Below are 23782 nucleotides of genomic sequence, written 5' to 3' on the forward strand. Positions count from 1 at the left end.
GCACGGCAGGCGGCGACGTCAGCCTCTAGCTGACGATCGCAGGAAGTGCGTTTTCAGGAAACAGCAACACTGTCGTATGCTGTTTTTTGTTCTTAAACTTACACGAACGTGGTGTGAGGTTATTTACACTGGCCTGAAGAAAACATACAGCCGACCATTCTAGTCCCTTACCGAGATTGGATTTTGAACGCAAATTTCAATCTTTGCCTTCGAACTACGTAAGTTGTGGCTTCGGTTAATGACTTAGTTTTCGTAGCTTATGTAAGCTAGTTAGCAAGGGAAAGCTAACCGCTTTCCCGTCATCAATCAAATCTTAAAATTGTCAAAGCTAGCGGTTTTATTTTTCACTGCTTGCATTTTTAATTGTTGTTGTTGTAATTTGCAGATAAACGATGGGTTCGTCTAAGAAACATAAGGAAAAGAGCCGCGATAAGGACACAGAGGAGCGCCGTCGTGAACATAAGAAACATCGCCACAAGGAGCGCGACAGAGACACTTCGGACCGAGACAAGGAGAAAAGAAAGCGCTCCAGGTCCAGGGAAAGAGGCAGACGGGAGAGCCGTGGGAAGGGTGAAAGGAGCAGCGGGGAACCACGAGTGAAGAAGGAGAAAGTAGATGCGGGATATGAGGAAAGCAATACTGAAGTGCAGCCTCAATCTGCGAGCGGAGATGCATCTCTCAGCATCGAGGAAACAAACAAACTCAGGGCAAAGTTGGGTCTGAAGCCTCTGGAACTGAATGAGAACAAGAAAGAGCTTGGGACCAAAGAGGAACCCATGGTTGCAGAGACCATCAACCCCGTGGTCATCCAGCAGCAGAAAGAGATGAGAGAGAAGCTTGCAGCTTTGAAGGAAAAACGCATACTCAACCAGAAATTGGGGAAAGTCAAAACCCTAGCTGAGGATGACTGGCTGGATGACACATCCTCCTGGGTCGAGAGAAGCAGAAAGCTGGCAAAAGAAAAAGAAATGGCAGAAAAAAGAGCCAAACTTCTGGAAGAGATGGATGAAGAGTTTGGTGTCAGCAATCTGGTAGAGGAGGAATTTGCTCAGATTAAACAGGATGCGTACACATCTCGAGATTTAAAGGGACTCAAAGTGCAGCACAAAGTAGAGTCTTTCTCTGAGGGCCAGACTGTCATCCTGACCCTAGAAGACAAAGGTGTTTTGGAAGAGGAGGAAGATGTGCTGGTAAATGTGGGACTGGTGGACAAGGAAAAAGCAGAAAAGAATGTGGAATTAAAAAAGAAAAAGCCAGATTACAAACCTTACGAAGAAGAGGAGAGCGTTGACGACATGGTTTCGTTTAAATCTCGCTCTGTTCTGTCAAAGTATGATGAGGAAATTGAAGGTGAGAAGAAAAAGAGCTTCCGGTTGAATACAGGTGGTTTTGCAGATGGAGAGCGAGAGCGCGAGCTCCAGGCCATGAAAGAAATGCTGCGAAATCAGGCCCAGTCCTTGGAAATGCCTGCGCTCTCTATCGCCTCAGAGTACTACACACCACAGGAAATGGTGGGCTTTAAAAAGACAAAACGTAGAGTGAAGAAGATCAGGAAGAAGGAGAAGACATCCATTGCAGATGACCTTCACCTCGATGACACCCGCAGCTCTGACTTTGGCTCCAGGACACGTGGCCGAGGCCGCAAACAGGAGGATGATGAAGACCAAGAAGTAAAGAAAGAGGAGAAGGTGGTGACGCATGAAATCCCCCTACTGTCTGACGACATCAGGATGGCAGAAATGGACATAAGCGACGATGAGGAATTTACCCCTCCTGAGCCAGCTGTAATTGAGGAGGATGAGGCAGAGCAGGAGCTCCAGAAGCAGTTGGAGAAGCAGAGGAAGCTGAAGCAAATGCAGCTCCTGAAAGACTCTGGGGCGAAGGTGGCAGAGCAGGTTAAGAAGCTTGTTAAAGATGACAATGAAGACGATCCTGACAAGAGGAACAACATTGTTTTCAATGCTACCTCAGAGTTTTGCAGAACCCTGGGTGATATCCCAACATACGGACTGTCAGGCAACAGAGAGGACCAGGAAGACATTATGGACTTTGAACAGGAGGAGGAAAAAGATGATGCTGGAGGTTCAGACTCTGACATGGATGAGAATGTTGGATGGAGCACAGTTAACCTGGATGAGGAACAAAAACAACCAGATTTCGCCACAGCCTCTGCCACCATTTTGGACGAGGAGCCCATCGTCAACTCCGGCCTCGCTGCTGCCCTATTGCTGTGCAAAAATAAGGGTCTGTTGGAGACTCAAGTGCAGAAAGTAGCACGTGTCAAAGCGCCAAAGGGTGCCCTGCCCAATGGTGACTACTGCATTGAGGACAAGATGGGCTTTGATGACAAGTACAGCCGCAGGGAAGAATACAGAGGCTTCACGCAAGACTTCAAGGAGAAGGATGGCTACAAGCCTGATGTCAAGATTGAGTACGTGGACGAGTCTGGGCGGAAACTCACTCCAAAAGAAGCTTTTAGGCAGCTCTCCCATCGATTCCATGGAAAGGGGTCTGGAAAAATGAAGACCGAGAGGAGGATGAAAAAGCTGGAGGAAGAGGCGTTGCTGAAGAAGATGAGCAGCAGCGATACCCCTCTGGGAACTGTGGCTTTACTGCAGGAGAAGCAAAAATCCCAGAAAACACCATATATTGTGCTTAGTGGGAGTGGAAAGAGTATGAATGCAAACACCATTACTAAATAAGCATGAGGGGAGAAGTGTATTATAATTGTGTATAATTAACGTAGAAACATTCAAGTGCATAGATAAAATACAGCACACACATACACATCTTTTAATTAATGTCTGCGATTTAATGTCCTAGTTTATAGAAGCTGCATTGTTGTGTTGAAGAATTGTTCAATAAAATCAGTACAATTCAGAGGAAGTGTTTGGTTTTTCCCTGTGTTTGGAATTTGCATGATTAATTCAGATCACAGCTATTAAGTCATAAAAACAACAAAATTATTTCTCTTAATATTGTAGGTTATTTACCTTACCACAAAAAAGATTACTGTTGCTGTGAACTAGTGCTATATAAAAACCTGGATATATTGAATTGAGCACTGTGTTTTTAAAATGCCTTTTAGTTTCATGAAAGCTGTTGGAGTAGGGTCTGTAATTGTGCCCTGGCAAATATAGCAGGTGCATTTAATTTCAATATTTTTAATGGAAACAACATGACAGGAATTAATGCAAACATAAGAATGCATTATGGGTGCACACATTGACTATTTTCCCAAATATAAACTCACTGGCCACTTCTTTTCAAATGCTTGTTAATAAAAAATGTCTAATAAACCAATCAGATGGCGTAGACATACTTAAGATAACTTCCTGAATTTGAAAATGAGCACCAGAATAAGGATGAAGGGTGATTTCAGTGGCACTGGTGTTGGTACAAGATGGGCTGGCATGAGTATTTCAGAAACTGCTGATCTACTGTGATCTAGATGCAAGATCACATCTTTGGAATAGTGGTGTAGTAGGAGATTCACAAAGTGGATGTGCAGCCGGCAAATCTGCAGCTATGAAGATGCTGTCATGTCAATATGGACCAAACTCTGAGGAATGTTTTAAGCACTTTGCTCAATCTATGCTACAAAGAATTAAAGTAGTTCTGAAAGCAAAAAAGGCTCCAACCTGGAGGACTAAACTCTTAGTTATACGTTAATACATAATCTGTAAGTTCTCATATAAACTGGGCTGAAAGTCATGCTATACATACACCAATGCAGTTTGGATTTTTTTAAAGGAAAAGCAGATAAATGAACTTGTTTTTACATGCATAATACCATTCATATTTATTTACACTGTAAACCAGAACAATACTAATGGCATAGCCAGTTGATTCAGATGTAAAGGTATTTATAAATATACATACCTTCTTTGAATTAGTATGAGAATGAGTATGGACATTAAGCATGTTTTCTTTACACTGATATAGCCTGCTTCTTTTTTGTCTGTGGAGAACCACAGACATTATTAGAGAGACAAAGACCCCTGAACTGAAACGTATGGGAGAATTCTACAATAGCAAAGATAGTATACATAGATACAGACATTCATACACTACGATAATTATAGTATAATAGTAATTATTTTTTGCATTACGTGATAAAATTATTTTTCAAATAAGGGATAAATAAAGTTTTTTCTCATGATCAAAAACGTCAGCAAACCGTTTTGTTTTGTTTTTTTAAAGTTATTAAGTAGTGAAGATAATTTATGGGCTGGTTAATTTTCAACTATAGAGTCTTACCAAATAACTTTGAGTCGTTTTTGTTTTGTTTTTTTCATTTTCACTGCAGGTAACATGTATGTGTAACATTGCATGTGACAAATAAAGGCTTGATGGATTGTATTACACTGAAAAAAAGAAAAGAATATCTGGATCTTCACTGGGCGTACAACCATTTACATCAACTGCCGAGAGGCGTTTAGATTGACTGGCGGAACTAAAGCGCACGGTTTAGATGCTGGTCGAACCCTATTTTGTTGCACAACCTGTAGCAAAGTGGTTAGCGAAGCAAAAACTAGCGAGCTAACGTCGCATCATCAAGCTCGATATGCCCGCCCATCGGTGAGTCTTGCAGCTATATTACATTAAGTTATGCATCGGATGGATGCATAGTGAGAGGGCTGCACGGTTTAAAACGATAATCGTCAACGTCTGCGGCGTGTCAGCTTTTCCAAAGCTTCATGTTGTTTAGCTAACCGCAAGCTTAGTGACAGCGGGCACAGTTTTAAGTAGCTTTGATGTGGTATTCGGGGTAAGTTGACTATCAGTGTCCATGCTGTTAATTTGACACTTCCATGTAATTCTACCAGACCAAGGGAACGGTTGAGCTCACTGTTATTGGCGCTGAGCTGTGTTTTCTGAATGTTTATTAGTTTCCTTCAAACGCGATAAAACTGTAGCGAAGCAGGTTATTGGAGTCGTGTCAGCGTCCCTCAGCTCGTTTTGTTTTCACTGGAAGGTGCCACGACAAGCCTAAAAGTTTCACGGAGCCAGAGCTAGTGCCAGTGTTGAGTCATATTTTTTTACCTTTGACAAGCGTGGCTATGTAGGTTTAATTTTGATGACTCGGTAAACATAAACATACGCGATTGCAGCCGATCTTAGTGGCGCAGATTGAATCTGCTTCGTTACCCATAACGCATTGTGTCTTATATAGCCAAAGAGCTTGTATCATGCACATCATGTATCAAATGTGATGTGCATGACACAAACTTTACAGTAATGCACCTGTAAATGTTTTTTCTCTCCACAGCCTGTAACATCACTCAGTGAAAGCACAGGCTGTTGTGATGTCAGAGCCAAAGTCCCCTACTCCGACCCCTGGAGACACATACAAGGGTTGGCTCTTCAAATGGACAAACTACATAAAAGGTTACCAAAGACGCTGGTTTGTTCTCAGCAATGGCTTGCTCTCTTACTACAGGTAAGTTATATGAAGAATACTGAAGCTATAATAATTTGTAATGAATTTACTCTATTCCAAGCTCAAAAAGAAATTGCAAAAGTGTAGCTTAAAGAGGATCCATGCGTTAAAATTTTATTATAAGTATGCCTTGTAATAAAGGCCTTTTTACAGGACAGCAACAGAACCACAATAACACCACAAAGCCATCTGAGCAGTACACATCCATAAATGTGTTTTGCGAACTGCAGATTTGACTGCTGTTGTCGTCTCTGTCTTCAGGACTCAGGCTGAGATGGGTCACACATGCAGAGGCACCATTAACTTGGCCACAGCCAACATTGCTGTGGAAGATTCGTGCAATTTTGTGATTTCTAATGGAGGTGCACAGACCTATCACCTGAAGGCCAGCTCCGAAGTAGAGCGCCAGCGATGGATCACTGCTTTGGAACTTGCAAAGGCGAAGGCTGTCCAAATGCAAGCAGAATCTGGTAAGAGGAACTCTTACCAGAGGACAATGCAGGGCACTCCATAGAGAAAGCTTACAAAGCACCCAGAAGCAAACTCTTTCACTGAATTGTGTTTGTGTTGACTAATGACACTCTCTGTTTTCTTCCTTAGATGACTCAGGTGATGATTTCCCTGCAGTCTCGCCAAACTCAGGACAGGGTGGAGACTGCCGTAACACAGAAATCCAGTCTACATTACGCACACTTAACAGCAAAGTGGAGGATCTTGCCACCTGCAATGATCTCATTGTCAAGCATGGGTCTGCTCTCCAAAGGTAGTGCTTACTAACAGACTATTATCCATTAACTAATCTTTTTTTTTTTTTTAAATTACTCTTCCCCATTAAAATCTTTATTTCACAATTTTAGGTCTTTATCAGAACTTGAAGGACTTCGTGTCGCAGCGGACATGGGAGAAAAGGTCAAACAAGTCACAGAGAGAGCCACGCTGTTCCGAATCACATCCAATGCCATGATTAACGTAAGTCAATCAAGCGTTAATAAAAGTTGAGCAAACAGCTCTCCCCCCGAGTGTGTTACTGATAATATCTGTTTTTTTGCGTGATCCTCTAGGCATGTAGAGACTTCCTTTCCATGGCTCAGAGCCACAGTAAGCGCTGGCAGAAGGCCTTACAGACTGAAAGAGAACAGAGGATACGTCTGGAGGAGACTCTGGAGCAGCTAGCCAAACAGCACAACCACCTAGAAAGAGCTTTCAGAGGAGCAACAGTTCTCCCCCCTTCATTCAGTAATCCTGCCTTAGGAAACAAAGGTGAGAGTCTTTTCATCATCGGAAATTCTTACTCTGCCACCTTCGTTACCGATCTGCTGAGGTCTGTCGAACCGTTAAGTTATTCAGTCTTCCAACTCTTTCTTCATGTCAGGGGGTGTTTCAGGGAAAGCCGATGCCAGTGACGAGGATGATGACAATGAGTTCTTTGATGCTATGGAGGAGCCAGCAGAGTTTATTACTGTCCCCGCTGACCCCAAATATCACAGGTACAAACTGATATTTTCTATTGTCAGACGTTTTTTTTTTTTTCCTCCACATGTGTTTTGTTTTATACTTGACTCTTATCCTCTTCTACAGGAGATCTGGCAGCAACATCAGTGGGATCAGCAGTGAGACTGGGACTGATGATCAGTCGGTAAATGTGCGTTAAATTTTTATATCTAATTATTTTTGTATTAACTGCATTACCATATCAAAGCCACCTAACTCCTGACGATATTTTCTTTCTCTTCCATCAGTTTGATGAACTTTCTTTGGCATCAAACCCAGAGTCTCCACAGCCGCTGGAGCTGGAGCCAGTTAGGCAAAGGCGAACTCGTATCCCGGACAAACCAAACTATTACCTCAATCTGTGGAGCATTATGAAGAATTGTATTGGAAAGGAGCTCTCAAAAATACCAATGCCTGTAAGAAATCTGTGCACACAACAGCGTCAATGTGACTTTTCCATTTAAAAATAATCAGAAGTGATGAGATGTCTCTCTGTGAATTTTTAGGTGAATTTTAATGAGCCCCTGTCAATGTTGCAACGTCTGTCTGAAGACCTGGAGTACTACGAACTCCTTGATAAGGCTGCAAAGAGTCATAGCTCTCTAGAGCAGATGTGTTATGTGGCAGCCTTCACAGTGTCTTCCTACTCCACCACAGTCCACCGCACAGGAAAGCCCTTCAACCCTCTGCTCGGAGAAACCTTTGAGCTCGATCGGCACAGAGAGTGCGGTTATCGCTCTCTTTGTGAACAGGTAGTTAAAAAAAGAAAAAAAAAACACCTTGTAAAACACAGAAATGGTCTACATTGCATTGTTTTTTCACAAATTATAATAATTTTGATTCAGGTTTTACCTGTTTCCATTGCAAACATGCTTTATTTACTCATGTAGTATTTTGTCCTAGTCATGTTTGTTTTCTTAATGCACTCAAAGCCATTATAGAATTACAGTGACCATATGTTAAGCTTCCTGACTCTTCTCTCTCTTTGTTACCTCTTCTTAGGTCAGTCACCACCCACCTGCCGCAGCCCACCACGCCTTCTCTGAAAAGGGCTGGACCCTCAGACAGGAGATAACACTAGCCAGCAAGTTTAGAGGGAAATATCTCTCTATCATGCCTTTGGGTGAGTGCGTGTGTGTGTTTGTATAGCTGCAAACAAAGACACAGCATGCGAGAACAATACACCTGCTAAGCCTGAGGTGACATGTTTTTATCCAGTGAACACCGTCTGTCTTACACTACTGTAATTCACTATTTCAGTGTAGAATTTCATTTTTTCACTTTAGTTCGTGGGATATATGGGATACGTTTCCATCACTTGCAACATTATTCCCTTTTCTCTCTCCAGGTTCTATTCAGTGTATATTTGAAAAGAGCAACAATCACTATTCTTGGAAAAAAGTGACCACAACAGTTCACAACATTATTGTTGGGAAATTGTGGATCGATCAGGTAATGCCAAAATGTTTTAGCTTAAACATTATGAAAACATTAGATGTTTTGATTTTAATCTGCTAGAGAACAAAACACTCAGAACATTTTCTTTCTTTCTTTTGTCCTGTGCCAGTCGGGAGAGATAGACGTGGTGAACCACAAGACAGGAGATCGCTGCCACCTCAAGTTCGCTCCCTACAGTTATTTCTCCAGAGATGTACCGAGAAAGGTGGGCTCCTTTTTTTTTCTTTTTCTTTTTTTGTGTTTGTTTAAATAAGATAATTTGAGTGAGGTTTCCTCAGGCAGTATTTTCCTTTCAAGATGATGATATTACATCCACTAGTACATAAGTTGATTCTGTTGAGTTGTCCTCATCCTCTTTCCTTCTGCATATGAGCTGTCATTTTCCCAGGAAACTTATAGAAAGCCTTTAATGGCAATGGTTTTATTATTTTCTCTCCTCTACAGCCTGCAATTAAAATATCTTAATTAATTAATTAATTAATTAATTAATGTCTCCTTCTAGGTAACAGGAGTAGTAACAGATAAGGATGGAAAAGCGCATTATGTCCTGTCAGGAACGTGGGATGAGAAAATGGAGTTTTCCAAAATTATGCAGAGCAGTAAAGGTGAAAATGGCACTGAAGGCAAACAGAGGACTGTCTATCAGACACTCAAAGCCAAAGAAATCTGGAGAAAGAACCCGTTACCGTAAGTGTTTTTAGTCTTAAAGACTGGCGACGTTCAGAAGTGTGAATGTGTTCTCAAACATTTGGAGCGTAGCTGTTGTAAATACTGCTGCTCTTTACTTTTAATGTTTTTATATTGTTGAATTTGCAGGGAGGGAGCAGAGAACATGTACTACTTCTCCTCTTTGGCTCTGACTCTCAATGAACCCGAAGAGGGAGTTGCGCCAACAGACAGTCGGCGGCGACCTGACCAGCGGTTAATGGAGGAAGGCCACTGGGACGAGGCCAACGCAGAGAAACAGCGTCTCGAAGAAAAACAACGCAGCACCCGTCGAGAAAGAGAGAGAGAAGCTGTGAAAGCAGCCAGCTCACCCGAGGAAGGTAGGACGACGGAGAGCGAGTTTGTGTTTAGCATGGGTTTGATTTTTTGTTTTGTTTTGTTTGTATTTGTCTTATATTTCTGTCTGATGTTGTGTCCATTCATCTTTTATCCATTTTTGTCTGTCTTGGTGTTTCTTGTCTTTCCTTTTTTTTTTGCACCCCTTCCTCTCTTAACGCTAAGCTGTCACTGAGGCTTCGATCAATGACTCACCTTTGAAAAGCAAGTACTCAGCTTAGTCTCTTCTCACCTTTGGTGTGAACTTCAGACCGCAAAATCAAAAGTGCACACACGAAATGTTTGTGCGTTCAGTATTAAGGTGCTCAGCATCCTCCTCTTAATAACAGCTTATTTATATTTATATGTCCCCCCCCTCCCCTGTTCCTTTCTGTTTCATTTAGCTGATGCAAAAGAGCCTGCTCCTGCTTCAAGTGAGATTTCTGATGAAAGCAAGTATCATTTTACAGTTTTATACAAAGTGTACTTTTAAAGGTGCTTTGTGTGGCTTTTTTACTGAGCAAGTGCCGTTAATGTCCACGGGGTGGTTGCTGGGCGCGTTTGCTGCTATCAGTGACTTCACAGCTCGTATGTGTCATTTTGGATGTTCCAGTGATTTTCACTTCCTGGTTATAATGAACAAAACTATAAGTGTAAAGAGATTTTCACTCATTGTTAACTCATGTTCACATTTTAGACCAGCAAAGAGAAGATCTATAATCTAACCCTCTATAGAACCACCTAATCAGGTCAAATCTAAATGACCTATCAGTTCTTAAAGCACAATCAGTTTATTACACAAATCAACTTATTTCTTTGTTACGATTAGTCTGTTGGGCTTTTGTTAAATTTTTGAGCAGAAATTAATGCCTTAGATGCGACACATGGCACTTTTAAAATTTGAAGAAATCTTTTTTTATGTGGATTTTGGATGTGTCTTTATGTTTGTGCTGGGTTTTGCTCAGCTGACACTGAGGATTCCCCCCCTCATACACCTGTTGCATGCAAGTAGTCCATTTCGTTTTCACTCACTGTCATTTTCAAATCACAGCAGTTCTGTTATGTCTCAACTTCCAAAGAAGAATCATCGTTTTTTTTTTGTTTTTCTTTTTCTTTTAATAGCCCCTTATGGACCATCACACTTCCCTTATATAAGCAAGTATTCTGATCATGATTTAATGCATAGCACCAGTATATCACATTTTCTAGTAATGTAGTTGAATCCTAATGACCAGAAAAACATCCAACTTCCACCATTTTCCTCTTTACAATTTGCTCTCTTAGTGGAAGGCAGGGAAGGCCCTTATGGAGCTCCAGCCAAAAGCAAGTAACATTCATTACGACTGTTGTCCCATCTCTTAGATCCTCTTAGAGTAGCTGTATACAGCTGTAGAGGCCTCACAACATTGTAGAGTGGCAGTTTGTCTGTGATTGACCAGCATCCTCTGACTCTGAAGCAGCTAGTGTGTTATTTGTGAGCCTGGTCCTCTCAAAGTGGTTATACAGAAAGAGCCCCCTGCATTTTGTTTGTATAGGATGCATCTGAAGATCAAGGTAATGGGCAGAACTCTGAATGCATATCGGCTTAATTTAAGCATGATATGTAATCCTGGCTGAGTGGGGGCGGGTTAACCTTTACTGTAGCTTCTAAATTGAAACGTTCTTTTCTTTTTCAATAGGTGCCCATCCAGACACCTACCAAGCACTGTGGTTTGAGAAGATAGATGATCCTGTGTCCGGAGAAACGTTGCACATCTACAAGGGGGGTTACTGGGAAGCTAAGGAGCAAGGGAACTGGGATATGTGCCCTGACGTCTTCTGAGCACAGCTGAACAATTTCCCCACTGAGGTGTACAAATGACACGATCGTTAGAGGGACCCCTTTTTCCTATCACATTAATTAGGAAATCCGGTTTGACATCAGCCTAGCCCGTCATCTGACCAACCTCCTTCAGCCCCTCCGTTCAGCAGGATCAAGGTCAGCTGGACTTCGTGTTCAAGTACACATGATTGCCTGTGTGGCATTGTAGTCACCCTGCAGCTGGTTGGTGTTCCTCCCACTGCCTCTCAAACCCTGAAGTTTAGCTTGGTTTTGGTCCACAGCTTCTTCCCAGTCCAGGGTTTTCTGATCCAGCCTTCAGGTTGCAGTTTGCAGCAGCTCTTTCTGAAAATGTCATTCTGCAGTTTCTTTGGATGTGCTATTGTTGGAAGGGTTATTGACCCAGATGGTACCTTTCGATATGAAAGGCTTGCTCTGAAAGGTTGAGGTACTACCTAACATGATTAATGTATGTTTTTCTGCCACATTCCTGTTTGTTTTCCAAATACTCCAAAGCCTCCTCAGCACAAAACCACAGCAAGTCAAAGTTAAATCGCATCCTTTTATAATTCCCACAGTAATATCCACGTTACCATTTTCAGGCCACAAGTTTAGCTTTTGGCAATTTGGAGATAAATGAACATACGTTCGATACAGAGATACAGAGCCAGACTGATATAGGATTTCTAAGACTGATATACTGGCCTAAATTTGACACAGTGACCTTTTAATTTTCTTTTTGGGCACATAAACGCATTTCCTTAACATTTGTTACATGTATTTATTTATCTACTCGTTTACGCTCTGCCTGACTATGCTCAGAGCATCTGGTTGTGTTTCTGTTGTGTTTCAAACACAGTATAGCCAACAGGGAAGTGGACAAAGCGTAACATCAACAATCAGAATATTCCTTCTGTTTCTGTGTTCTACATTTCATTCTCATTTATAGGTCATTCTAAATGCCAATACTGACAAATCGGCAAATAGCCGATATATCAGTCGGCCTCTAATGCAGAATTTGCCTTTGAATTTATAGTGATTTGTGGTGCTGCTTCAACCCCTGAAACAACAACTATGGAGGTATAATATAGCTATATACTAAGACTTTTTAAAAATGGTTTGAACTGTCTTATTTTCCCCCATTCTAATACTCCTCCTACGCCCTGTAAGTACACCGCAAAGATCCAGAAGTATTTATTATAACTGTGCTGTCCCGCTTATTGGTGGAGTTACTCATATAAAACCTGAATATGGCTTCATACATCGTTCATTTCATACTACAGGAGTAGTAGAGTACTACTGAAATGGCAGTTACTGTTGCAGATGCATTTTTAGGTTGCATCTGCAACAGCTATGACATTTGCGTTTGTGACATTTGCATTGGGGAAAACTGCCCCACTTCTCAAAGCTGATAAATTTCAGATGTATTTTTCTAATTTAACTTTAAAAGTTTCACTCCTGGTTTCACAGTAGATGTCGAGGCCATCCACGTGAGTTTGTGACTAAATTTAAATCAGCAGATCTGCGCGCTGAGTTGTCACGGAGCTGCTTGGAGTTTACTGTTAACTCGAGGATTTGCAAACTGAGGGCATTTGAAGCGAGTGGTTTGGCCTTTGTGGTTAACTTCAGACTTAGCGAGCATAGCTTTAATCTTGATTACAAATATGTGTGTGCTGTGAGTTTAGATTTTCTTTTTTGTTTTTTTTTTAAATAGCAATAACAGTGCCTCTGCTCCTACAAGAGGCACAAATTGAAATGCGGGGGTAGCGTTGAGCAAGAACACTAAAGCTGCACAAACCGACTTTTGTCTCGGTCTTTGCTGTTGTTTGTCTCGAGGTGGTGGACTGTACAGGTGATAGAAAGTTTTAATCAATGTCATATTAAAGTGTACTTAAAATAAGCTCTACCAACGAAGATGACAAAAACAGCGCTAGAAAATGATTTCCGTGTGAATACACCAAATAGTGAAATAACTGTGATCATAAGTAGTTGTGTTGATGAAGAATATAAAAAGAGTGATGCACTTTTAAAGTTTTGTTTTGGGGTTTTTTGTGTTTCATTATCATTGTTTACTCCATATGAACATAGTTTCATTTTCTGAATCGAGGGCACTGTGTTACAACATGTAGCTCTTTAGCAACCAAGTTAGCTTTCAGTTTGAAATATTCGTCTTTATTTGTGTTCTGCCACCGTCATCTTCATCGAGGCTCTGCGAGCTATTTAAAAACACTTCTTTATAGAATAGGTTTACAGATTTGTGTCCTCTGTTGTTTTTATTACATGTAACATTTCTGTTTCTGTGTTCGTTTGAATTGTGTGGTTCTGTCATTTCATCTTTATGTTTCTAGTTTTTTTTTTTTTTTCTGTCGGTTTCCACCAGTTTCATCACTTTGTTCCAGCTAGTGTGTTTGTTTTTTTTTTCCTCCCTTTTTTTTCTCACTGTCTCCTGTCTACAACTGTCCAAAGCTCAGTTGGTCAGAATTTGATGTTGGCTATTGAGATATTTGTGTGAGCTTGTTCTGGAAACTTTTCCTAAACCATGTTCAATAAAATATGAAATGAATTACAATTCTAAGGAAACTTTTCACATTTTTCTGTCCTTTTGATGGAGTTTTTAAAAGGATTGTTTTAGAGATTGTGGCTGGATTAAAGTCTGAATTGAGATGAACTGCTTATCTTTGGTATTAATTTTATCAACTCTCAACAAAGCGGTTTTACTAGTATAATGTATATGTGTAATTTCAAAGCAGATGACTACTTTTTACTTCAACCTGTTTGAATTGCTGTACCCCTTGAAAACAACATACCAACATTTAATAATGTAGTGTCTGTGTAAATAAGCTCCACGTCTAGTTAAAGGTGGAACTTGGGTCTTTTATAAACAAGTTATATACTCCTGGATGTGCGAAGGTTTAATTCATTTTAGAGATGAAACCATACTTTCAAATGTTCACACACTGGACACTATATTAGGGACACCTTACTGATACAGGGTTGGACCCCCTTTTGCCTTTAGAGGTGCATTAATTACTTGTGGCATAGATTCAGCAAGGTGCTGGAAACATTCCTTTAGAGGTGACATTGTGGACCATATTGACATGATAACATCACACAGTTGTTGCAGATGAGTTGGCTGCGCATCCAGTGATTCAAATCTCCTGTTCCACCACATTCCAAAGGTTCTTTCTTGGATTGGGCTCTCTGTAAGCCCTAAAGATGACTGCTTGGAAAAATCCCAGTAAGTCAGCAGTTTCTGAAATGTATTTGCAATATTTTCATTTAAAATGGGTCCACAAGAAAAAATAACATTTTATATGAACTAACATAAAAAGATTTATTTCATAAATACGGTACAGCAAGCTACCAAAATGTCTCTGTAACTTTACACATTTACAATGTAAACCCCGAGAACTGTGCTGATAGATTTATTTCTTTTCAGTTACTAAAGATGAAAAGCTTTGGCATAGAAAAACTAATTTGCACCGTAAATGTGTAACTAAACGTTTTTACACTGACGGTCTGATTGAGTTTAGATCATAGTGGGCTGGATGTGGCCCACGATATAAAATGAGATTGACATCTCTGGTGTCTACGCTCGAATGCATCTACCATGTGATTGGCTGATATTTATGTAAGATTGTGGTTGAATGGGTGTACTCAACAAAGTAGCCAGTGATTGTATTACACGAGTTAAAATAAAAATAAAATGTAAGAACCCGAATTAAATTATATTTCTGTTATTGTGAAACGCCTAGGGTCGATTGTTAGTTAAATTCAGTGATCAAACGTATGTTGTTTGCGTCTGGAGAAGTCGTTTCGTGGACGTTTGTAGCTGTTCTCGTCTCGGCACGCCCCTGAACGTAAAACGAGCGCATCTCTGAGTGACATCAGCATCTTTTGTTTACCAGTCAGCAGAGAGTCCCTCAGGACCACACAGCAGCAGTAAAGGGAGAACATCCGCTGCCAGAGCACGACTGGGCATTTTGAGGCCTTCTCTTTGTCACATAGAGAGCGTGAATTTGTTTGGTTAGCGTTTAAGTACTTGCTTGTGAAAAATGTCGGAAAACGGATCCGGACCTGGAGTGGACGATACAGACGCAAAGCCAGGCAACGGAAAACAGTGAGTCACTGGATTAAGCTAGTTAGCGATCTTTATGTGTTGCGATCTATTGTGTTCATAGCCTGTTGAAGGTTCACGGTAAGAGTGAAACCGTTTGTCGTCCTTGACCTCAAAGATCACAGCCGCTCGTTTTTTTTTCTTCTTCTTCTTCTTCTCCTTCTCCTTTTTTACTGCTGTATTAACGCTCTGCTGTACTTTAACATTGCGCTATTTGATCGTTTGATATAACGGAGCTGCAACTGTAGTCCAATCTTTGCATGCTTCTTTCTTTATTTACAGGAGCATTTCTCTGACGTGCATTATTTGCTGAGTTTCTAATCACACATTAAACTTCTAAACTAAATGTTGGCTTGTCCGTCAGATCAGCGGGCTCTTCGTCTGCTTCTGTCCCCATGGACGTGGATGCCAAGCCCCAGTCACACAGCTTCAGATACCGCCTCGATTTCCCCAGAATTGGCCAGTGTATCATCATCAACAACAAGAACTTTGACAGGAGTACAGGTGAGCATTTGGGCGGTCTGTTAGTTTCTGAAATTTAAACTCGAAACGAAACAGCTGTAAGTAACATCTAAAATTAATCTTCCTGATTCAGTTTCAGGCGCAAATCGAAAGGTGATAAAATGTCACATATGTGAGAAGCTGTAGAGCTACACTTGGTATATACAGCAGGTCTGTGACATTTAACGTGTGTAACATTAGACAAACTGATGATCCATTTCTCTTTAGGTGAAATGTGCGATGATTTGACCAGCACTGCATAATATAGATGAGTTGGGTGAAGAAATTAAGGCTTTAATTTTGGAACTATGCATGCAAAATAGCTCATCGGGGTTCTGCTGCATGCATACAGTTCATAATTTAACTTGGATCTACTGAACTCCATTATGCACTTTAGACATAAAAATTGACCTAGAGCTCCCTTGTCACAAAGGGTTACTTTAGCAGGGAGCTCCGCATGTTTGATTTGGCAGAGTTTTTACACTTGACGCAACCCCGAAGGGATTTGTGTCTTCGACTGGAATCAAACCAGTGACCTTTCCTTTCCTAAGAGAATGCATAAACCACTCCAGTATGGATGTACATTTGACGTGAAGGTCTTAAAACGTGTTAAAGTGTTGGGATGTGTGTGTGGGAATTGTGCTGCTGGAGTTCAGGGCTTTAGCAATTTATATTACAACCAGTTCAGTGCAAGATATTTTATGGCTCTGGACAAAAAAGCAACCACTATGTGGGTTACAGGTTATTTATTAGCTCAGTTTTGCTCTTGTTGCACTTTGTTGTTCAGCCAAGTTAGGGCCCTTACTTGAAGTAATAAACTAGTGATACAGAGACCAAAGCTGATATAGAGGACAATGTTTGCACAACTGTTGAAACCAGTTGCTGTATTAACACATTAGAAAATGTATTTGCTTTGTTTTCTTCATGCTTAGTAAATAAAAACAGGTATGGGTGGTGCACCGAGTTAACTATTTACATAGGGAAGTGAATCCAGACTAATGGTAAAGGTTAACTTTGGGTAATGGATCCATTGTCTCAAATTTTCTTTGTTAAAACTTTAATTAGGTGTCAAATATGCCCATGTCATTCCCATACTAGTGTTTCTATTGACAATACATCCACCCCCCCATTTTTACTAGACGCCTTTGACACAGGGGTGTGCATGGTAGAAAGCTGGAGGAGGGGACTTCTTTGAGTATTAAATGTGAGGTGATGCCACCTTGTTGTATGAGTGTGTGTTGAGGCTAAAGGCTCATGTTTCATCTGCCTGTTGACAAGTGTTTGTTAGGGCTTATTTGCAATGCTAAGCTCTCCCTTGGTAACATGTCGCATCACTGCGTTGAGGCTTGAACTCTATGCAGTAATGGCCCACGCTGTGGAGGCAGTGCTAAAGTGTGGCTTCTCTTCTCCTCTATTCTCTATGTAGGACAGAAACCAGGTGATTCATCTCACTTCTACACCTTTGAGAGTTTATAGGTGTGGAAGGTTTAACCTTAATGCTGTGGATTCCTATTTCCTCCATTCACTGCAGGTTTATTAGATGTTCTGGTTGGATCTGTTGCAGTTTACGTGTTAAGTATCCTTGCATTTGATGACAGTAGGTTTCGGGAGCTGCCAGCACATTTTACTGTCAGCGTACTGTCAGCTGGCTCATCAGCAAGTTCAGACACATGACTCAAAGTATGATCAGGCACGCAAGGCATGGGTGTGATCTATAAGATGACTGGCACCACAAGAGAGTATGCTGATCAGTTCCTCTTCCTGTTCAACATTTGCTGTGGAGTATTTTGTTTGAGAATATTCAAAATGTAGATTTTATTGGGAATGAAATAGTGTTACTTTTGGGTGTTGGCACAGAGTTCTTTATCATTTTCTGAGGCTCAGGTCATTATACTGGTTGCGTGATACTGGCTTTTTTTCCATTTACTTTCAGAGATTAACCTTTCCCTCTGGTTTGTGTTCTCTAACTTTTTCTTTTTTGTCTTTCCAAAAACCTGTTTGCTGTTTTACTGTTTGAGGTAATCAGAGGGCCTCCAGGCTTGGTGGTTGTGGGCTGTGTTGTCCTGTTTTCATGTTCTTGTTTTAAAAAAAGAAAAAAGGTTTAACCTCATTTCAATGGGGTTGAAATGTAAATGACAGAGAAAGGAACAATGCATTTTAATGCACTTTTAGCAAATATATCATTAATCGGCGCATATTAAATAGTTTAAGAAATCAAACTTTTAGCTGATTATGTTCTCTGAAATTGTTCAGAGCCCTAAAACTGTAACGGATGGTTGGTGCCATCGTTGCGTTCGAGTTCAGGCTCCTCGAAAGCTGGTGTGTCCTTCTCTGACCTTTCATCTTGCTCTAATATCTCATCCCTCACACTGCGATAAGTCTGAATCTCCTACAATTCTGAGCAAAAGTGAAGTACTCAGGAATTAGTAACTCCTACTGCCAACGATTGAGCTGTGATGTAAGGTTGATGTACTGTCTTTCACGCAAAATAAAGACCACTTTGTATTCTGTGCTGTGGAATTGGTTTCATTGTTTAGTTTTGGCTCATCCGTTGCAAGAATATTCATAGCACCAAAGATTACCAAACCCATTTTTTGACACATTCTTGGCAAACTCGTTCCAGTTTTTTCATAGTATCATAACAAGAGCTAACCTGAAACAACAGTAAAAGATCCGCTTTTACGATGCCTTGAGTTTAAATATGCAGGATTTCTCCAGATTTGCCTGTAGGTGAGAAAAACTGAACCACCGGAACTTGAGACCCAGGGCCAGATAAAACTGTCTTGAGCACAAATGCACTTTACTGAAACTGCTCCCACAAACAAGTGAATTATACATTTACAATCGACAGTGATTAAAATGCTTTATCTTAACCTTGATACCTGAAACTAATAGTATAAATAAATATGGCATAACTGAACCTAAAGTAATAATTTCTAGCTGCAGTGATTAGATTCACTGTGTTGTATGATATAAAAAGTAATTTCCCTCCCCCAACATAGCCATTTAAGACTTTCAGATTCCACTAAACCACAATGAGATCATTTTCCACAAATGGAGAAAACTTGGAACGGTGGCGAGCCTTCCCAGGACCAAAATCACTCCAAGAGCGCATCAACAACTCATCAGGTCACAAAAGAACCAGAACATCTAAAGAACTGCCGGCCTCACCTCAGTTCAGGTCAGAGTTCATGATTCAGCAATAAGAAAGAGAATAAACAAAAATGGCATCCATGTCATAGATCACCATTTACCAGAAAAACACCTTGATGATTCTCAAGACATTTGGGGAAATATTCTGTGGACTACTTTTTTCTGTACTTTTTTGGGAGGCTTGAGTCCTGCTACATCTAATGTGAAACAAAAGTGAAGTACTCAGGAATTAGTAACTCCTACTGCCAACGATTGAGGACACTGAATCAAAGTTTTGCCCATCATTTTGAAAAGAAAGCCAGAAAGCCCAGGATGTACACCTGACTATACTGATGGATATACAGGTCTCAGGTCCCTTACGTGATAGCAATGAATAAACATCAAAATAAACATCAAATGGCAGCTTTTCATTTATCTTTGTCAGTATAGCCATGTGTTATTTGTATCTACTGAAATGGGAATATCTCTTTTTTTTTTTTTTTTTTTTTTTTTTTGCCCTCTAAAAATCAGAAGTGCCCCCAAACCCCCCAGTCTCAGTCAGCTTCTACATCTGTCTTTACAAACGTCCTGTGATGGTCTTAATATTCCATCAGATTTGTGTTTTTGAAAACTTGTCTGGCAGGACTAAAAGGGCACACATGACTGCGTATTCAACATGCATCTCGATGTTCTCAGAGCAAACACGTCGAGTCAAGTAAACATCAGTAGTGGTTGATCCTGTACTTCGTCGTTTAGTTAGCAGAAAGGAGCAGGTGTTACCTGAACAATAACAAAACTCTTTTTCTGTTCAGGTGCCTCATGACGAATAAGCCCTGACAGTGTGACTGTAAAGCAGTCTTTTTTTTCGTTTCTTTACAGCTGTGTAGGTTTTGTTATTTTCTGGCTCATTGCTGCTCAAGATGGGCGGAGATCATGTGTTAGTAAGAATAGGTGCGCCTGTAAACACCAAAGTCATTGGGTAGATCCATGCAGACTCGCTCCTGCTTCGCTTGAGTCTAGCACACCGAACAGCACATGCTGCTAATGCTGACCTGCCAGTGGCAAAAAAAACCTTGTACCAACAGAATCCAATATAAAACGGACCGATAATGTGGTTTTGTACAACACTTAGAAGCGTGTTAAAAGAAGAAATTGAAGTTTACCACAACATCTCTACCATCTGCTGCTGTTTAGCTGCAGTACACCTCCCTCCTGCTACATCCAGTCAGGTTTCTCATGCCCGGCTGTCATGTGGAAAAGCTAAATCAAAATGCGCTCCATTTATATTGTTTGTTTGTACACTTAGAAGTAGGAAATGTTGATTTGTCTTGCACATGGTTTCATGTTGAAGTAACCAGAATTGTGGTTTTGTGTGTTGCAGGCATGAATCAGCGAAACGGTACTGACGTGGATGCAGGCAACGCCATGAGAGTCTTTAAAAATTTAGGTTATCATGTGAAGCTGTACAATGACCAGACAGTTGATCAGATAATGAACGTTTTAACTGCTGGTGAGAATGATTTAAACCTCCCACTGCTACTCGTAAAATTAAAAATAAGCCTCATGCTACTGACTCTTTTCACATGCTTTTGTTATGTATCAGCTGTACGTGTATTCATTTATCCATCTCTTTGTTTTTTTTTAAGCATCCAAGGAAGATCACAGCAACTCAGCCTCTTTTGTCTGCGTTCTTTTGAGTCACGGGGATGAAGACTTGTTCTTCGGCACGGACGGCTCAGTAGCGCTCAAACACCTAACTTCACTTTTTCGAGGCGATCGCTGTAAATCACTGGCGGGAAAACCCAAGCTCTTCTTCATCCAGGTACCGTGGTGGTTTCTCTTCTAGTCCACTTCCTCTAACCTGCAAACCTGTAAACGAACACTGCTTCTTTTTTTGTGCATGTGTTGACATTGAATAGGCTTGCAGAGGTACAAATCTGGATCCAGGCATTGAAACAGACAGCGGAACTGATGGTGTTAAGATCCCTGTGGAAGCAGACTTCCTCTACGCCTTCTCCACTGCCCCAGGTTAAAATAAGGGCCTTTCCTTTTTCTTGTCTTTGTTTTTGCATGCTTGCATATTGTTTCCTTTAAGAAATATTGCATTTGAACAAAGCATATCCCATGACTCATCTACACACAGGTTACTACTCATGGAGGAATACTCAGACTGGGTCCTGGTTCATCCAGTCGGTGTGCGACATGATCAGCAAGTACGGAAAAGAACTGGAGATCCTGCACATCATGACCCGAGTGAACCACAAGGTGGCAGTAGAGTTTGAGTCTGCCTCCAATTCTCCGGGGTTTCATGCAAAGAAACAAATCCCCTGTATTGTGTCGATGCTGACCAAAGAGATGTATTTTTCTCGTTAATGTCAGAAAAGTAGAAGAAAGGCTTTGGGAGTGCTAGAATTTTTTTTTTTATTTAAATGTACACTTTGCAACTCAATATCTCTTCTAACGTTCATATTGCTTGGAGGGCAGACACGATGCAAATGTCAGTGATGCTTCACCACCTTGGCATTATTAAGTTTATTCAGTGTTGAGTAGTTATTTAAGTCTGGCATTCACTTTTCTCCCAGCAGCAGGCCCTTTAACCAAAAGGAAGGTTATTTTTCACATACCAACATGACATAAAACCTACAGATGTCTACAAGTAATAACAGCTTGAATTTCCGGGCTGAGTGTGTTACACGTAGATGCCTTTTTGCTGTTTACACTGCACATTTCAGGGAACACTGTTGTGAGCCAGTTTGATAGGAAGTTTGACCTTCTGCGTTTTGTGTAATCATGAAACCATAGATGGGCTGATTGTCCACCAGCAACAATATCTCATACATGAGGAGTCTATTGTAACTTAAGTGTCTAAGCACGATGACGGTCTATCTTTTTTTGTTTTCGTCTCTATTTACATTTTTATTTGTCTCCATTGCTGTGTGAGTGATGTCATTCACTGGATCGGTACCTGATGCGTTGTGCAAAGCCTGAATGAAAACACCACCTGAACCTGGTGGGTAAATTATTATGTAGCAAATTCAAGAGCATCCTGTAAGTTAAATGTATGTGGGTGAGAAAGCTCAGAATTACATTTTTAATTTTCTGGGTTTTTTTCTTTTTTTCTTTTCTAAAGGTCGATTTCTTTCTCTTGCTTGTGAAAATCTTTGATGGGGAAACGGGTTTAATAGCCTGCATGGGAAGTGCTCAGCAATCCGCACAATGCTGTTTTTTGAGCCATATTTTAACACGTTAGACATACTTGAACTTTTTTTTATTTCACTACTCTTTTCATGGCTTCTTGACTGGGCCGATTAACCTCATAGGCAGTCCACGGTGCAAAGTGTTAGACATTTCAGGATGTGGTTAGTTTAATTTGCCAGACAACCAGAACTACAAAGACGGATTTGTTCAGACAGGTGATACTTTCACTTTGTTTTTTATCTTGTGTAGACACAAAGCGTAGTACCATCCTTTCCCCCTAAACTTAAGAGGTTTGGTCAGACCAAACATGATCTTTGAATATGTTCACTTTGGCTTCAGGGATCAGTGATGTGCCTTTTTCCACAAACAATGAGCCAGTAAAAGAAATATTGAATATTGATGGAAAAAAGCTTTTGGTTGCAGCCTTAAAGAAACATTCATGGTGGCTTTTTTTAAAATTAATAATTAATAATGAAATGCAAATTTACTAAAGACATTTTGTACTTCAGTGATGCAATTTTCTTAATAACCACAAGCAAACTGAGTAAAAGTTCTTCTGCAAAACTCATGTCACCATGAATATCAACTAATTGATAAGAGATGAAGCACAGTTTGATTGCACATTGATGCTGTTTTTACATGTGACAAATCATGAGAATGCAATTGTTTATGTACAGCAAGCCAGCTGTATGTGTCACTTACGCTGTTAAAATAATTCATCGTTGCATGTTTGACACGCACTTCTCAATTTGGCTTTTTTGTAAAATCATGATTTTGTAAGCAGCTGTGATGTAAGGTTGATGTACTGTCTTTCACGCAAAATAAAGACCACTTTGTATTCTGTGCTGTGGAATTGGTTTCATTGTTTAGTTTTGGCTCATCCGTTGCAAGAATATTCATAGCACCAAAGATTACCAAACCCATTTTTTGACACATTCTTGGCAAACTCGTTCCAGTTTTTTCATAGTATCATAACAAGAGCTAACCTGAAACAACAGTAAAAGATCCGCTTTTACGATGCCTTGAGTTTAAATATGCAGGATTTCTCCAGATTTGCCTGTAGGTGAGAAAAACTGAACCACCGGAACTTGAGACCCAGGGCCAGATAAAACTGTCTTGAGCACAAATGCACTTTACTGAAACTGCTCCCACAAACAAGTGAATTATACATTTACAATCGACAGTGATTAAAATGCTTTATCTTAACCTTGATACCTGAAACTAATAGTATAAATAAATATGGCATAACTGAACCTAAAGTAATAATTTCTAGCTGCAGTGATTAGATTCACTGTGTTGTATGATATAAAAAGTAATTTCCCTCCCCCAACATAGCCATTTAAGACTTTCAGATTCCACTAAACCACGATGAGATCATTTTCCACAAATGGAGAAAACTTGGAACGGTGGCGAGCCTTCCCAGGACCAAAATCACTCCAAGAGCGCATCAACAACTCATCAGGTCACAAAAGAACCAGAACATCTAAAGAACTGCCGGCCTCACCTCAGTTCAGGTCAGAGTTCATGATTCAGCAATAAGAAAGAGAATAAACAAAAATGGCATCCATGTCATAGATCACCA

General features: G+C 40.5%; 3 protein-coding genes across 6 annotated transcripts; all 3 read left to right on the forward strand.

Moving 5' to 3' along the window:
• The first annotated feature begins 74 nt into the window (after positions 1 to 74).
• Positions 75 to 2882, forward strand: sart1 (spliceosome associated factor 1, recruiter of U4/U6.U5 tri-snRNP). Its single transcript, XM_040023780.1, has 2 exons — positions 75 to 218; positions 386 to 2882. The coding sequence occupies exon 2, from the start codon at positions 393 to 395 to the stop codon at positions 2700 to 2702; it is 2310 nt and encodes a 769-aa protein (XP_039879714.1). The 5' UTR covers positions 75 to 218; positions 386 to 392; the 3' UTR covers positions 2703 to 2882.
• Positions 2883 to 4451: 1569 nt separating this feature from the next.
• Positions 4452 to 13920, forward strand: LOC120728704 (oxysterol-binding protein 1-like). Of its 4 annotated transcripts, none has more exons than XM_040023775.1 (18): positions 4452 to 4581; positions 5273 to 5443; positions 5705 to 5913; positions 6044 to 6206; positions 6301 to 6412; positions 6505 to 6703; positions 6816 to 6930; positions 7022 to 7085; positions 7183 to 7350; positions 7441 to 7686; positions 7937 to 8057; positions 8283 to 8386; positions 8502 to 8597; positions 8895 to 9079; positions 9209 to 9438; positions 9620 to 9658; positions 9838 to 9885; positions 11113 to 13920. In XM_040023775.1, exons 2-18 carry the CDS (start codon positions 5310 to 5312, stop codon positions 11253 to 11255), a joined length of 2376 nt encoding a protein of 791 aa, XP_039879709.1. In that variant the 5' UTR covers positions 4452 to 4581; positions 5273 to 5309; the 3' UTR covers positions 11256 to 13920. The 4 variants fall into 4 exon arrangements, with proteins under 4 accessions (XP_039879709.1, XP_039879711.1, XP_039879712.1 ...); XM_040023776.1 differs by lacking the exon at positions 4452 to 4581 and adding an exon at positions 4605 to 4771; XM_040023777.1 differs by lacking the exon at positions 9620 to 9658.
• Positions 13921 to 15063: 1143 nt separating this feature from the next.
• Positions 15064 to 23053, forward strand: casp3a (caspase 3, apoptosis-related cysteine peptidase a). The gene is made up of 6 exons (XM_040023782.1): positions 15064 to 15372; positions 15734 to 15873; positions 20384 to 20512; positions 20649 to 20824; positions 20922 to 21030; positions 21146 to 23053. The coding sequence occupies exons 1-6, from the start codon at positions 15308 to 15310 to the stop codon at positions 21373 to 21375; spliced, it is 849 nt and encodes a 282-aa protein (XP_039879716.1). The 5' UTR covers positions 15064 to 15307; the 3' UTR covers positions 21376 to 23053.
• Positions 23054 to 23782: the final 729 nt, after the last annotated feature.

This window comes from Simochromis diagramma, unplaced genomic scaffold (genome assembly GCF_900408965.1).
Source record: "Simochromis diagramma unplaced genomic scaffold, fSimDia1.1 OVJJ01000302.1, whole genome shotgun sequence".
Classification (NCBI taxonomy): Eukaryota; Metazoa; Chordata; class Actinopteri; order Cichliformes; family Cichlidae; genus Simochromis; species Simochromis diagramma.

Coding starts and splice junctions, on each gene's coding strand:
- sart1 (XM_040023780.1), top strand. CDS start 393: ATGGGTTCGTCTAAGAAACATAAGGAAAAGAGCCGCGATAAGGACACA.
- LOC120728704 (XM_040023775.1), top strand. CDS start 5,310: ATGTCAGAGCCAAAGTCCCCTACTCCGACCCCTGGAGACACATACAAG. Junction 7,086..7,182: donor CTGATGATCAGTCGGTAAAT/GTGCGTTAAATT, acceptor CTCTTCCATCAG/TTTGATGAACTTTCTTTGGC. Junction 8,058..8,282: donor TCTCTCTATCATGCCTTTGG/GTGAGTGCGTGT, acceptor TTCTCTCTCCAG/GTTCTATTCAGTGTATATTT.
- casp3a (XM_040023782.1), top strand. CDS start 15,308: ATGTCGGAAAACGGATCCGGACCTGGAGTGGACGATACAGACGCAAAG. Junction 20,513..20,648: donor AATGAACGTTTTAACTGCTG/GTGAGAATGATT, acceptor TTTTTTTTTAAG/CATCCAAGGAAGATCACAGC. Junction 20,825..20,921: donor CCAAGCTCTTCTTCATCCAG/GTACCGTGGTGG, acceptor GACATTGAATAG/GCTTGCAGAGGTACAAATCT.